Source organism: Haliotis cracherodii, unplaced genomic scaffold, assembly GCF_022045235.1.
Source record: "Haliotis cracherodii isolate W230 unplaced genomic scaffold, xgHalCrac1.p SCAF_1, whole genome shotgun sequence".
Lineage (NCBI taxonomy): Eukaryota > Metazoa > Mollusca > Gastropoda > Lepetellida > Haliotidae > Haliotis > Haliotis cracherodii.
This window is the reverse complement of record NW_027266264.1, coordinates 14,843,828-14,861,020: the sequence shown is the minus strand read 5'-3', so window position 1 is coordinate 14,861,020 and position 17,193 is coordinate 14,843,828. Positions and strand designations below refer to the sequence as shown.

The following is a 17,193-nucleotide window of genomic DNA, read 5'->3' as shown; positions in this document are numbered from 1 at the left end:
AGTTATATCACGGCATGTCAGCTAAATGTGAGAGGAATGCCTGAAGGTAGGGTGCTGAAAAACAGGCTCCGGACCCAGGGATGTAATTCAGCGAATTGCTGCTCCCTAGACGATGTCCAGTGAATGTTTACCTTTTGAGATTGTTTTATATTTTGCTTTAAAACTCTGGTTTGTATTTTCTGTTCGACGTTTATATCAAAACAAACGTGTGATGGTCTTTGTGGACCACAGTTTTGATAACCTCTTATTATCCCCCAGATAAATATCCCAACTTGGCCAACTACTGTGAACGTATGAAGGACGCATTCTGGCCTGACTGGGACCAGTGCATCACACACGGCGGAACAAGGGAGGCAACCAAGTGAAGGGAGATAACAAAGTGACTGCCCGTTCTTTAACTGATGATGAAACCATGTGATGTGATGATTGTTGGACATATTAAGGAGTTACTGAAGCACGGATATTTATCTACATTTAATTACACACTAGTCCCCACTCAAAGTGAGAAATTTCCCCACACCCAAACTTTTCCTGTTTTATTTTTGTAAGAATTAATAAGGGGACGTTTGATGGTGTACACTTTTCAGAAATGTTTTTTCTAACAATTACCACTAATTATAAAGGGGCATTGTAATACAATAGACTGTCGTGACTGTTTGATTGGCATTCTAGACGTTTGGCAAATAATTTAAAATAAACGACTTCTGGTTATCCATAAAGTTGATGGGGCACGGGTGGCCCAGTCGTCTAAGGCGCAGCGATTCGCTGTGCAGAGTTGTGTCCCTTTGGCACGCCAGAAACCTATGATTGTGGGTTTGAATCCCGGTTCGCCCCGATTATGTTTCTAGGTGTCAACACAATACCCGCGCTCGTGGGTTTCATTGAAGTGGTAAACGTCGGAGACCTACATCACCTCGGGCTTTCCTCCCACATTAAGCTGACACGCCGCGATATGACTTGAATACTGTTAAGCGGCGTTAAATGCAGCTCACTCACTCATAAAGTTGAACGTTTTTCTTAATAGCCTGTCATGTTGTCTGAATGTAGATAGGAAAGTAATCCTAACAATCACCGGTAGACATGGGGGTTTGTGATCTATGCAGTGGCCCATTGAGCATGCTGAGTTTGAAGATACCAAAGGTAACAGTTTATTATTAGAGGACATTGGTAATGAATGCTTAAGATCATGTAGATAGAAATCTATGGGTTTTAATCCTTTCATTCTCTGTTGGTAATTCGTTACGGGGTAAGTCAATCAACCAGTTCTTGCATTCCATGTCAAAGACGATCAGACTTATCTGTGACAGCTTCTGTCTGGTGACATTTTAGTGAACTAAACAAGTGATGTATTTTAAGATTCATATCGTTATAGTTTGGTATAATATAATAATAAATGAAACCAAGATATAGATTATATGGTGCTTGTTGTTATATATCATTTTTGTGTTTAAATTGGGGTATGTCCTTGAGGGGAACTATCACCTTTGGTTATTGTACTCTCAACTTCAGCTTCGAATACAAAACTATTTTATCTACATGTATATTAGATATAAGTGATTGGGAACTTATGCATTTAAAGCATTATTCCAGCCATGGTGTTTACCCATTTTAAGCACCCATGTGGGGAATCGAACCCGGGTCTCTCACACGTACGCTTGGGGACAACATTGACAGCTTTGTCATTGTTTAAGGTTCCGCAATACACTGTGCAGAATGGCCTCCTTTAGGCTTGTTCGAAATCTAAACCTAAACAATTCATGGGGAGATTATGGAATCTGTTCGCCATCGAAGAGCATCCTAAAAACTAGATATATTTCATGAAAAATTGTTTGGTACCGTAAGCATGTTTGCTTATGTCGTGCGCGTCCCATTATACGTGCAATGATGATGATGAGTCGGGGATGTTACGTGTGTTTCCGACTTATGTGTGTGTCGCACACGGAATGCATACACGTGTGAGCGTTTCCTGTTCTGTATGTGGGATGGGATGAGGTCACAACTGATGGTGTTCTCGCCGTGACAGAGAAACTGCGTCTAGAATGTGTAATTATAACTAATTTTATAATCAATAAATTAATTATATGATCGAAAATAATGTTGCCTTTCCTTATGACGGGCGGCGGAAATGTTTGTGAAATACACACAGTAACTTGCATCACATTCCGCTCCCAGTCAAGCTTGATGCCTCTCAGGAGTTGCCTCCCTTACATGCACATTGTCATTGAACCGTGACGCGTAGAGAGGGTAGACGTATCGCCGGCTCGTCAAGAATGGGGAGTTTTCTTGAGACGTTCAGAAACCTCGAAACATCACAGACAATTCTGTATGTTTTTGGAGGTGCTGCAGTAACCGCCGTGTCGCTCGTGGCCATAAGGAAACTCACGCTAAAGTATGTTCTCGTCCCTCATAGTATACCTAATGCAGTTGATACACTCGCAGTCAACCGGTGAAGAGATAAATTTGATACCCATAACAACTGACTGGGTATTGAAGGGGTTTTAACCATTCGTGGAGACGAATGGCGTGGCTGTCCGCTAAAGTGTGCTGAAAATATAATACGCTGTAATTTAAGTTATCATTGTCTTTTTCACGTTGGGAAACCTCAACTATGTCACAAGCAAAACGGAAGATACATGTATATTTCCCGCAAGTAAAATTGATTTTGTAATGTATCTTCAGGAGATGACGGGATTGGGTATAAATGGGTGGTTATTTGCAGTAATGATGTTGTTTCGCTGTATAGAGAGGAGAAGCGTAAGGACTATCCTCGAGATACAGTGATCCTTCATCAGATCGGTAGAGGTCCCTATGCCCCCAGTATGACGCCATTTGCTGTGAAGCTGGAGACCTACCTCCGGATGGCCAGGATACCCTACCAGGTCAGTGAACTCACGTTGGGGGCGACTGACATAACACTCGTAGTTATACAGTAACTCATGCAATGTTGTCAACTAATGAGAATCTTCATTGTGACCTTGCTGATTACGTGTATCCTTGTGGTTGGGTCGTTGCTCATACTATCAAGCACTTGGGCTGACGGATTAATTACCGCCTTGATTCATTTGTATTTTTGCCAAATGTGGAGTAAAGCAAACATTCACTCACTGCCCAGTGCCCCGTTTCACAAAGCGATCACATACCTAAGTTAGTTCTGGAGGAACGATCGCTATGTGAAACGGTGCTCAGGTCAGTAAAGAACATTGTAGAGAAACTATATTCCGGATTTTTTTCTGGAAATCTTGAGATGAGCACCTTGTCGAATGAATCGTATTCACGTTCAAGATTATTGCACTTTTATAATATTTATATGTACATATATAATATGTCTGTGTGACTAATGCTGGTTGTATAGTGCTAGCCCCCTGGGATACCTTGTCGCAGTTTAACATGGATACCACACTCATACACAGTCTAATGACTTCGAGCCGATCAGTCCTTGTTTTAGCCCCTCAATGCCAAGCGCCAGGCAGGGTCACATTCTTTTGGAATGACGTGCACAACGACCTTCCGCTCTCCCGATTGAATGACGAAATATTCTATTACTTACTGTATCTTGTATCATGTTCTGTCATTGATAAGTCCTAGTGTGATCTCCACACAGTTCATCATTTCTGGTCACATTTCCACAGAACGTCCATGGGATGAGACCTTCACCTAAGGGCAAGGTCCCCTGGATTGAATACAATGGACAACCGATAGGAGACTCCACACTGTGTATCCAATTCCTCAACCAGAAGCTTGAGGTAGACCTGAACAAGCATCTGAGTCCCGCTGACAAAGGGGTAGCTCAGGCGATGCAGGTCATGACGGAGGAACATCTGTACTGGTACGTCAACACTTTTTAGTAAGTGAGTGAATGAATAAGGAGAACTTTACAACTCAGGAACCAAATTCCATCCATATCACTGCTAGGGACACATTGTACGCATGTGGGGAAAGAAAGTGAGTGTAACGCCACTTTGAACAGTATGCCAGTTATTTCATGGGGTCTCAGCTTAATGTCGAAGGAGTGCTTTCTTTTGACATCACGCATGATTTCTATATACACCTCAAACCTTATAAAACTGGTGTCATGTGCAGATAGTGAATTCCATTCCATGTATTAAGGTCACGTATTACTTCAGATCTTCCAGTCTTCGGATATCGTTTGCTTTCTTTAGGACATCTATCATGTTTTCTAAACACAGTATCGACTCCTCGTGCCTCTCTTTTTTTTTATTAGTGATCACTGGCGAAGTACTGTGGCCACTAATGGGTTGAAGGCGGGAAGCCTCTTGGGGATGGCTAGTTGGTTGATCTGAAGGGCCATCGCACCGTTTACCTATAAATTACAATGACATGCATGAACCAAGTCAGCGAGCCTGGCCCCCCATTCCCGTTATTCACCTCTCACGACAAACATTGGTTGCTGAAGACTCATTCTAACCCGGATCTTCACAGGGTGCATCTTTCGAAACCGGTCGGCTGAAATAATGCCGATGCGTCGTTACATCCCTACTCACCCACACCTGACTACGTTTTGAATGTGTGTATTGCAAAGTAGTTCCAGAAATAATCATGTCAATATGATTTGAAATGATTCCATTCCAGGTTCCTTGCTCTCATTCGCTGGATCTATAGCAGAGACGCATCGTTTATTTTGGAAACGTTTAAATTCACGAAGTTTTTTGTGTGGATGATTCGAAGACATATTAAAAAACGCACGTGGCTACAGGGACTGGGTCGCCACACGGAGGAGGAGATAGTCGAGATGATGAACAAGGATATCCAGTCTCTCTCCGACTTTATAGGTACGTCGTGTCTTCCAATAAATAGTAACTGGTCAATCTAGAAGCGTCTCTTTGAACAATATTTCAGTAACCGGGTACATTGTCGTGGATAGATTCCTGCCAAAGTAGATCTCCTATGCTGGTCGTAAGAGGCGTCCAAATGAATCTGGTGGTAAGTTCGGTGACTTGGTATGTCACCGTACCCCGACGGCGTGGATCATTGCTCACACTATCAATCACTAGATGGTCTGGTCCAGATTCGATTATTAATAGACCGCCGTCTATAGCTGGAACTTTGCCGAGTTAAGCCTTAAAATAGAAACAAAACAAATTCTATGTCAGCTTGCTTTCCTTTGAGATGAAAACCTTAAGTGATACACTTTGGTAACACCCATGAGCACAGGTTTGGTGCAGAGAAACCAAGAAACATTATCTGAGCAAATCTTGGATTCGAACCAACGATCCTAACCTTTTGGCACTCCTAGGTAATGTAATTCTGGCAGGAAATTGCTTCGCCTTAGACGAGTTGATCCCTCATGGCCCCAGAGTGGTAGGGAATATTGTCATGTTTAGGAATGTTTGGACCCGGGTTGGAATGGGTCTTCAGCAACCCATGCTCTCCGTAAAAGACAACTATGCTTGTTGTAAGAGGAGACTAACGGGATCCGATGGTCACGCTCGCTGACTTGGTTGATGCATGTCATCGTATCACATTTGCGTAGATCGATGCTCCTGGTGTCAATCACTGGATTGTCTGGTCCAGACTCGATATTTACAGATCGTAGTTATAAAGCTGGAATATTGCAGAGGGCGGCGTTAAACAACAAACAAACAAAGGAATGTTTTGTTTATGCAATGAACTTGCCAATCACCCCTAACAATTGATTTAGAAATCCCTTAAAAATATGTATTCCAACTTTTACTCTACGTCGACCACGTTTGTGAAAATGGTCTGTCCATCAATAGTTTGCGACAAAATTCTGTAAGCAACAGTAACCAGAAATATTAAGGACCTTTTATCATCGATGGTGCGTGGAAGTCATGAAGGGAATCCCCACCAGGTTAACATTTTTTTCCCCTTTATTACATAATTTATACATGTTCAGTCCTTACAATACCACGTAGCTAAAGGTACCAGGATAATTATTCATTGAGGCAACATTCTGTGCACCAGGGAGGAAGAGGTTCCTGATGGGGGATGAGCCCAGTGAAGCAGACTGCTCGGTGTTCGGTATGCTGTCGCAGACATACTGGCAGTTTAATGGATCTGGATACGAGAATCTCATAAAAGGTAAGACACAGACAACGGGTATACAATGGTATTAATATAAGTATGTGATCGAATGTATCCCTTAGGAAAGGGTGAGTGATTTGTGTTTTACGCCGCTGTAAACATCATTCCAGTTATATCACGGCATGTCAGCTTACTGTGAGAGGAAAGCCTGAAGGTAGGGTGCTGAGAAACAGGCTCCGGACCCAGGAATGCAATTCAGCGACTTGCGGCTCCTTCGACAATGTTCAGTGAATGTTTACCTTTTGAGATTGTTTTATATTTTGCTTTAAAACTCTGGTTGGTATTGTCTGTTCGAAGTTCACATCAAAACAAACCTGTGGTGGCCTTTGTGGAACAAAGTTTTTGATAACCTCTTATTATCCCCCAGATAAATATCCCAACTTGGCCAGCTACTGTGAACGTATGAAGGACGCATTCTGGCCTGACTGGGACCAGTGCATCACACACGGCGGAACAAGGGAGGCAACCAAGTAAAGGGAGATAACACAGTGACTGATCGTTCGTTTCCTAAAAATGAAACCATGTGATGTGATCAATAATATGGAGTTACTGAAGTACGGCGATATATTTACATTTAATTACACACAAGTCCTCACTCAAAGTGAGACATTTCCCCATACCCCAACTTTTCTTGTTTTTGTAAGAATTAATAAGAGGAAGTTTGGTGGTGGACCCTTTTCACTCTTTACTAGTAATTATACGGGGTATTGTTTGTTTGTTGTTTTAACGCCGCACTCAGCAATATTCCAGCTATACGACGGCGGTCTGTAAAATAATCGAGTCTGGACCAGACAATCCAGAGATTGACATCCTGAGCATCGATCCACGCAATTGGGATCGATGACTTGTATCAACCAAGTCAGGGAGCCTGACCACTCGATCCCGTAAGTCGCAATTTACGACAAGCATTTTGGCCTTTTACGGAAGGTTTGGGTTGCTGAAGACCTATTCGATCCCGGAATCTTCACGGTAACGGGGGTATTGTAATAAAATATACTGTCATGTTGTCTGAGTGTAGATAGGATGTGTGATTTTAACAATCACCGTGTGTGTCCACGTAGACAATGGCCCAGTGAGCATGTTGACTATTGGTGCTTGGGGATACCAATGGTAACAGTTTATTATTAGAGGAAAGTGGAAGTGAATCTCAATATCATGTATATTGGAAATCTTTAGGGATTTTAATCCTTTCATTCTCTGATGTGATGTATTTTAATATTCATATTGTTATAGTTTGGTATTATAAAATAATGAAAACAATATGATATAAATTATGTGGTGTTTGTTGTTATATTATATATATGTTTTTGTTGAAAGTGGGGTATATCTATATGTATTTTCTCATCTTCAGCTTCAAATACAAAATTATTTTATTTACATTTTGTTTAGATATACGGCATTTGGAAGTTATGCGTTTCAAGCATTATTCCAGCCATTTTAATCATCCATGTGGGGAATTGAACCCATGTCTCGAATACGCATTGATCATTGACAGCTCAGTCATTTGTTTAAGGCACCCGATACACACTGTGCAGAATTGCCCCCCCTCAGGCGTGTTAGAAATCCATGAGGAGATTATTGAATCTCTTCGCAACCAATAAGTGTCATACAAACTAGATATCTTTCATGCAAAATTGTTTGGTATCGTTTCGCCGATTATGCGTGCGATATTTACGGTTTGGTATCGTTTCGCCGACTATGCGTGCGATATTTACGGTTTAGTATCGTTTCGCCGATTATGCGTGCGATATTTACGGTTTGCCGGGTTAAGGCTGGAGAACACGTGCATTCTAAGGCGGTGGAATTCGCTGAGCATAGTTACGTCCTTTTTACGTGCCAGGAACCTGTGATCGTGGGTTCGAATCCTGGTTCGTCCTGATTATGTTCCCAGGTTTGTCAGCACCGTGCTGGTTAGTTTCACCAAAGTCGTAAACGTCTCAGTTGACAATAGTGTTCACTCACTCAACTACTATATGTCACTAACACAGTGTGTTCAGGTGTAGGCAATAGTCGAAAGTCTTTAAAACAATTATTTGTTTTTGTATAAATTTTCATTTCTGATTTTATTTAAATCAATTAAAGCCGATGTCGTCATACCCCAGGCATGCTCTTTGTGGTGAGTGAGTGAGTATGGTTTTACGCCGCTTTTAGCAATATTCCAGCAATATCACGGTGGGGGGACACCAGAAACGGGCTTCACACATTGTACCCATGTCGGTAATCGAACACGAGACTTTGGCGTGACGAGCGAAGGCTTTAACCAATAACCACTAGACTACCCCGACCACCTCTCTTTGTAATAACGTAGAGGACTATTCTAGAGCCTTAGAGCATGGGACACAGAATCAGTGTGCGTGTCAAGTAGAATGATGAGTAAAACGGAAGTCGACTCAGAAACCTCAGCATCTAGCCATGATTTAACTTCACCCTCAATCGGTTGACAGTTCATAGTTACATGTATGAAGTTTACAAATATTATGCACTAATGTACATACAAATCAATTAAATTGTTTGTTTCGTAAAAGTAACTGATCATGCTCTTTCTTTTCGCTTTCCTCTCTCAGACAAACATCCCAAACTGGCACCTACTTTGAACGTATGAATGAAACATTTTGGCCCGACTGGGACCGGTGCATCACACACGCTAGAACAAGGGAGGCAACCAAGTAGTAATTACAGATTAACCTCAGTTCCAGGGTGTTTTTATAGCTGTAGTTGTGTTGGCATAACACCTATTCAATTATAATTCTACACAAAGTATATGAATCAGATGTGACTGATAAAGGTTATCAATGATTAATTATTCCTTAGACTAGAAACGGAATTAATCTTCATTTAAGTGATGCAGTACCTTTCGATATGTTAAGCACCCGTAAAGATCCGGGGTGTAAATGGTGACTATGTTTGTCCTAAGAGGCGACCAACAGGACCAGGGTGGTCAGGCTCGCTGACTTTGTTGACGCATATCATCGGATCCCAGCTGCGTGGATCGATGCTCATGATGTCAATCACTGGTCATATAGCTGGAATATTGTTTAGTGCGGCGTTAAACAACAAACAAACGTGGTTTCGTGGGGTGTTCAACTGCGAAATCGTGTGATCTGCTACTGCTTTTTGTCTAATAACAATAACATCTGACTAAATACATCACCAAGCCATCAATTCAGTGTATAAGGACTGGGATTTTTGTAAGGGACAGGATATGTATTCGGTACCACTGCTTCACAATACATACTATTTGTCTGTGGACATCTTCCCGAGGCAAAAGAGTTAACTGACTTTAAAAGTCAAGTTTCCACCCTTGCCGAACTAGGCTGGAATTACTGTGTTCGATCGTAGCGCCACCAGTGGCTATTACCAGTTATTTCCCTTCTTAGCTTCTATGGACCAATCAGATACTACCTCTGGTATCACTTGCGTTTGCTTCAAACAAAATGGTGGCGCCCAGTCAGGACGATCTGCTCGATAATCAAGATCTATATTGTGATAAAACGGGTCTTACATCGCGAAATGCATCAAATATCGTGAGCACCTTGATTAAAAACATGCAAAGATTTGGAAACTATCTGCTGACAACGATTTGGCGGTGCACATGCTTTGCAAATCCTGCGCTCGACCGAAATCTGCACGACAGTTCACGAACCAGATTTCGATTTCGGTGCGCGATTTGGATTGGACTATGCATAGACTCGTTAGTCCAGCCAAAATGTAACTCCATAATACCAGCCTAGTTCGGCAAGGGTGGAAACTGGACCTTTATAGTCAGTTAACTCTCTTGCCTCGGAAAGATGTCTGTGGAAGATTGAGCTGAACAATTTCTTGTTTTGCGGTCCAGCGAACATTTTCTTATCTATTTCTATTTTGGGGGAGGGGGAATCCTGGAGAAGCTGAAGGGGGATGGAAATTGGATTGTTTCATAAAACACATGCTGGAGTCTGCTAGAGACTATATTTATTGTATGATTAAGGATACCAGTTTGCATTCGGTGTGTCAATCAATAGCTTCAGGTTCAGATGCTGATATTTATGATATGCTCCTCTGACAAGTAATAGTTCGGACAGCTTTTCTTTTCTTACCATTGTGATCTGTATGTCTGATTACAACATCATAACACAGGCATATACAGTAAACATTTCAGTTGGTATCAGTATAATGAATGTTCGAATCGTGCTAAGTTGTGGGCAGCACAGTGTTAAGCACACCGGCCTCTGAAACAGTAACCACAGATGTGTTCAATGTGCATGTTTTAAAGTGTCAACTTAAAATGAGATCTGACAATGTATCAGACAACCCCTAGCTATGCACTGATCTATTTAATAGAAAGACAAGGAAGGACTATCCCCGAGACACGGTGATCCTTCATCAGGTCGGTAGAGCTCCCTATGCCCACAGCATGACGCCATTTACTGTGAAGCTGGAGACCTACCTCCGGATGGCCAGGATACCCTACCAAGTAGATGAGTGTGTGTTGCTTCACGCCGCGGTCTTATTACAGTATTAAAGCAATGTCATGGTGGCTGTAAATATTTGAATCCAAGAAAGCAAAGGGTAGACTCCATAATGAAAATCATCCATGTCGCCTTTGCTCGATGACACTTACAGCTTGATTGTAACCACCGATCCTACAGAGACGGCGACCGCCTCCGTGGTCTGGTGGTAGAGCGTCCGCCCGGGGGCCGTATCATACCAATAGACGTTAACAGATGGTACTTGTTGTTACTCTGTCTGGCGCTCGGCATAAAGGGGCTAAAAACAAAGTCTGGTCGGCTTGGAGTCAGTATACTGTGTCTGAGTGGGGTACTCATGTTAAACTGCGGCATAGTATTTCAGTGAGCTGGCACTATAAATCGGCATTAGTCTGGGCTAGTACAAGCAAAATTCATTTCAATAACGAATTCAAAGCTACTTTATCGACATACAGCATGTACTTGTGGCTCATACTGCTGTGTTCTGAGAGAATGAGTGAGCGACGTGCACGGCTATAACGACACACAGTAAGCCATGGCATACGATCAGCATGGCAGGTTCCGGCTGGAAATACACCGCGGACACGACACTGTGTATCAACTTCCTCAACCAGAAGCTGGGGGTGGACCTCAACAGGGATCTGAGTCCTGCTGACAGAGGTGTAGCTCAGGCGATGCAGGTCATGGCGGAGGAACATCTGTATTGGTGAGAAAAGTCCGAATGTGAATATTTTTAGCAGCACTGACAGTTCAAATAACTTTGTCGGAATGCTTTGTGGGTCCTTGCTGCTGTCTATATAAACTTTGACGTTTTCGAAGTATGATCTTTTTTTCCGCGAAAACGTTGCATTTTGGTACATTCAACATGTAATAATTCCCTGCAATTCATTAAATGCGGCCACAACATAAACTATCACTCTTCATGTGATCTCTTCTTCTCTGTATGTATATATTTCACATTAAATGAAAGTAAGATATATACTTCTTAATAGCATTATTATGTTTACTCGATTGTTCAGATTCCATCACTCAAAACTGCATACCTTTATAATACATTCGGTTATGGACCTCAAATCTTAAACGGGTTTCAATGGCGAAGGAATGTGGTACAAAATGTACCGGCCGCGTCATACCAAAAGACGTTAAAGGATGGTACTTGTTACTCTGCCTAGCGCTCGGCATTAATGTGCTAAAACAAGGACTGGTCAGCTCGGAGTCAGTATACTGTGTCTGAGTTAGATATTCATGTTAGATTGCGTGCGACATGGTATCTCAGTGGGCTAACACTATTAAATCGGCATTAGTCTGGACTAGTACAAGCAGCCACACACATGCACGTTGCTTTGTACTGTAATAATGTTGAAAGCGGCGTTAAACTCCATTTCACCTCACATCTTCAGATACCGAGGACCAGTGAATGCCATAAAGTCATACATGCCACCATGTATTCAAGAAGTTGGAAAAACATAAAAATGTGTCATGCAATAATAAACACCATTTCGTTCAGGCCTACGGGTTCAGGAAGGCAGGAGCCAAGTTCACTCAAATCTTTGATTGAATTAACACTTTCGTTTCAGGTTTCTCGTCCTCTTCCGATGGAGATTTGACACCGACAAATCATTTTTATCAAGTGCATTGGAGTCAAGGCTTGGAGTCATGGCTTGGGGCGACACACAGAAGGGGAGATAGCTGAGGGAAGAAGGATCTACAATCGATATCCCTGTCTGACTTCATGGGTATGTAGAAGCTGTGCCCATACATTGTATTCATTTATAGATATAGATGAAATGTGCGCATTCGTGTGTTCCAGTGGATGGAACGGGGCGTTAGTTATCCCTGTTCGAGGATTTTCAATTAAAGTCACCACATATTACAGGTTCCTGTTTAAACCCCATCTTCTTTAAGACACAAGGTTGGTCTTAAGTTCGTCATCTTAGAAAAAAAGCTCTACCCCCATGTGTAGTGTGAAAAAGTATAGTGTGGCGATTATAGTTAAAGCACGAGGACGCTTTGACGTCTATTACTAAATGGAATGGTCCTGTGTTTCTAAATTATACCTCCGTATTAAACGTTCGAACAATATCTACGAGGCAAAATCCAAACTGGCGATTGACACATGGATTCCTCAAAGTCCCACAATGTATGAATTATAGTCATGGCTTCCACGAGAGTTTTTTTCCATTTACGCTGACATAATATAACGGAAATACTACTTTTATAGCTCGGCCTCTAAATATTATTTCTTGTGCAAAAGTGAAATTTGAGTTGAAAAATTCTATATTGGAGTGGACTGAACGGAGTGTCAGGCTTGTCATGAGGTCTCGTCTCCATTTACAAAGGAAATCATATATATATTAACATGCACACAAGCTTGGTGTACATTGTGAGACATACAGTATGGACATTTCTGGATAATCTAAATTTCTCCCTGTCCCAGAGATTAATATCAGTGAACAGCAAAACTGACATGTCATTTTAAACTGTGGAAGACCCATGTTTATTGACTTTCTGATATGTCCATGTAATGCTAAATATGATACAGCATATTATAGAGGCAGTCTTTGTCAAGTTGCTGGAATAAACTAAAGTTTAATGTCTTCTGACTCTCAGCTTTTAAGCTTCATTAGCATTCAAGCTGAAATGAAAACAATGATACTATTCTACTTTCAAACGAGTCTGCTTTCGCCAGTTTCCATTCTTTCATTCAGGACGGACGACACTACAGCATGCATCAAAATACTTATTCGTTTGTTTTGGTTACTCATGCTGCAAGGATTTTATGCTAATGTCCTATCTTGTACACTCTTTGTTGTTTGATGTGTTCATATTCATCAGTCGACACATGCGGTTGTTCCAGGGACGAAGAAGTTCCTGATGGGAGACGAGCCCTGTGAGGCTGACTGCGCTGTGTTCGGTCAGCTGTCACAGTTCTACTGGCAGTTCCTTGGCAGTGGGCATGAGGACATCATTAAAGGTGATTATGAATCTTTTTCAGCACCGTAACTGACCTCCATCGAGCTGACATGACGTGACACAGCCGAAATAATTGTTTGCAGCTGAATTTTCTTAGCTCCAACATGTGCGTGACTCTACCAGGTGTTTGGTACAAACGTGAACATATACGTAGTGTGAGGCAATGCCTATATTATGAAAAACAAAGGGTAAAGTAACAATGGAAATTGAAAATTTGCGCATATGGCTTGACAGACTGAGTAATGTCCTAACTCGGTACATGGGCCTATTGTCAAAACATACCATGGTACCTTGATGTTTTAATTTGTATTTGGGTCAGACCGCATCCGTGGTCTAGTGGTAGAGCGTCCGCCAGGAGCGCGGAAGGTTCGAGGTTCGATCCCCGGCCGTGTCATAACAAAAGACGTCAAAATATGGTACTTGTTGTGACCCTGGCGCTCGGCATTAAGGGGCTAAAACAAGAACTGGTCGGCTCGGAGTCAGTATTCTGTGTCTGAGTAGGGCATGTGTCCGAGTGTCATGTTAGATTGCGGCATGGTATCTCAATGAGCTAGCACTATAAATCAGTCCGGACTAGTACAAGCAGACACACACACACACACACACACACACACACACACACACACACACACACACACACACACACACACACACTCTACCAGCACACACACACTCTCGACCAACACACATACTCTACCAATACACACACACATTCTACCAACACACACACTCTATCAACACACACACACTCTACCAACACACAGACACTCTCTCTCTCTACCAACATACACACACTCTCTACCAATACACACACACACACTCTCTACCAACACACACACACTCTCTACCAACACACACACACACAAACTACCAACAAACACAGACACTCTCTACCAACACACACACACACTCTACCAACACACACTCTCTACCAACACACACACACACACACACACACACACACACACACATATGCACGACGCTATATAAGTGCAATAATATTGGACGCGACGTTAAACCCAATTTCACCTTGTATTTGGGTCAAAACAAAGTCACTTCTTAGTATATTCAACAACACAATTTATTGTGATCACATGACCGATCAATATTTTTCAAAAATAGATTAATCGCACACAAGAGAAAAGCATGGCAAATCATCATTCAGGGGGTTAGCTCGCCTCTCAAAGCATGATGTGAAAGCCCGAAATGACACGTCACAAGTCAGCATCGTGTTTGCCTACCGTGTGCTTCTATGCAGTCAAAGTGCAGAATGTCAGTCCAGGGCCAGGCAAGGGCCTCATGAAATCCAACTCCACCTCCGCCATATTGAGGAAAGATCTGCTGAGGGGGCGGGCCATGGCAACACATTCAGAGGATTTCTTTTACAAATGCAGTCCAAATACCTGCGTGAGCAGTGGTCCGAGCAAACGTTCAATACAATGAGGACGTCATTCAATTTCTACAGGGAAAATGTCTAGTGACCGGACGGGTTATTTATTTTCAATGGCGATGTACGCCTCTTGTCACACTGGGTCTGGTGTTATGTTGAAACGTCATGACAAATCCATAGATAATTTCATATGGGTAACGTGTGCACTTCAACATTCATCGCGACATCGGTGAACATGTGAACGCCTGTAGGTGTTTAAAATATCAGAAAGGGTCGCCGCGTGGCAGTAATAACACGACGTCAAAGGCGTCTGTTCCAGCCTCTCCTGAGGTCATTTTTCGAAATGCGTGGCATCTTAATGTTTTATTAAATCTCTCAAAAAGAATAGTTTTTTTCTGGCATGCAATAGATTTGAATAGCATTATTATGCACAAGGCTTGCCGTTGCTATAAAATGTTGGCTTTAACACTCCCAACTTCCACAATTTTCATACAAGACGCGCATATGCTGCTAATAATAATATCATGTCCGACTACTGTGTATGTGTATAGCAGAAAGGTTAATCCATCATACCTAGAAGATTTGAACCCAATTCATATACAGTAAAGTACGTTTATAACGAACACGCTTATAACGAACTGACGGATATAACGAACTGATTTTTTTGTCCCGGCTATTTGCTATTGTTATACTGTTTATATGCTTATAACGAACTACGGTCATAACGAACAAAAGTTAGTGGTCCCTTTGAGTTCGTTATAACCGTAGTTTACTGTAGTGTTAATGCAATGTGCAGTAAAACAGTAGTGTCACACTAACTTTTGTTGCTGAGTATATTTTATTCCTTTCCAGACGAGAAGTATTTCGTTCATTTGATGAAATCTTTGAAACAAGATTTCATTTACGTGATGATCAAAGCATACCTGTGTACCTTTCATGATCATTATGAAAGATTATGAAAGATGATTTGAACCGTTATATCTAAGATAGCCTACTGACAATTTGTTTACATTTGTAATCTGTCGTCATCAAAAGAACATGACACAAATGCTCCAACCTGCATTAAATGTGTCATGTTCCAAAATAGTTCGCACAAAAAGAAATTGAATTGTTCAACTTTGAAATGATCATATTTTTGTTATACTGCAAAATAATCATATAAAAATAATCATAACATGCGAGAAATTGTATAGCAAACCGAAAATTCAACACAATTAGAATATATATATATATATATATATATATATATATATATATATATATATATATATATATATATATATCGATCCACGCAATTGGGATCGATGACATGCAAGTCAGAAGTCTGACCAGCCGATCCCGTTAGTCGCCTCTTACGACGAGCATAGGCACCTCTTACGATAAGCATGGGTTGTTGAAGACCTAAACAAACAAACAGAACACCCTCTCACCACCATCTACACACCATTTCCAAACATCCTGGATTCAACTCTGACACAAACTTGTTTTACTTCAAGATAATGTCTTTATCAAACTAAACTGCTTGACAAAAGAAAGTACACACTTGAAAGTTGGATTTCATCAAACAATTACAAACGTTATCAAAACGTTACCATAGCTAGGAACCCGTGAAGATCCGGGGTAGAATAGGTCTTCAACAACCCATGCTTGCCTTAAAAGGCGACTATGCTTGTCGTAAAAGGCGACTAACGGGATCGGGTGGTCAGGCTCACTGACTTGGTAAATGCATGTCATCGATCCCAATTGCGTGGATCGATGTTCATGATGTAAATCACTGGATTGTCTGGTCCAGACTCGATTATTTACAGACCGCCGTCATATAGCTGGATTATTGCTGTGTGCGGCGTTAAACAACCAACAAACAAACAAAACCATAGCTAGGGATTCAAATTGTCTTTTCGTTAATAGCCACCATCAGACATGGGGGTATAGCTTCTTTTGCCCGACAGTTTATGTTGCCAACAGTATGACACATATTGTCCTTTGTGTATTCAATGCCCTTATCAAATTGCATGAGCCCCCAAATGTAAATGAAGGGAGTGGTTATTAAGAGCAGCATGGAACCGAAACATTTCCCTTGTCCTGAAACTCTTTTGTTGAAATTGCCATGCTGTATTTGGACAGTAAATCACGAGGAAGTTTACAACTGACCAAGAGGAAAATATTTTCAGCATTTACATTTCAACCCGCCATGGAAAGATAAGCTGTTGAATGTGATTGACTGTATTATGGAAGTTATTTGACTCTCTGTAATTTCAACAAAGGAATCATGTCATCAATTTTTTATGTAATACTGCAGTA

General features: G+C 41.5%; 1 protein-coding gene and 1 pseudogene across 1 annotated transcript; both read left to right on the top strand.

Annotated features, from left to right (window-relative positions):
* Positions 1–2,087: 2,087 nt before the first annotated feature.
* On the top strand, positions 2,088–7,266 carry LOC139460463 (failed axon connections homolog). The gene is made up of 6 exons (XM_071241947.1): positions 2,088–2,389; positions 2,744–2,879; positions 3,630–3,826; positions 4,591–4,790; positions 5,944–6,060; positions 6,431–7,266. The coding sequence occupies exons 1-6, from the start codon at positions 2,271–2,273 to the stop codon at positions 6,535–6,537; spliced, it is 876 nt and encodes a 291-aa protein (XP_071098048.1). The 5' UTR covers positions 2,088–2,270; the 3' UTR covers positions 6,538–7,266.
* Positions 7,267–8,167: 901 nt separating this feature from the next.
* LOC139454346 (failed axon connections homolog) lies at positions 8,168–14,945 on the top strand (annotated as a pseudogene).
* The last annotated feature ends 2,248 nt before the right edge of the window (positions 14,946–17,193 follow it).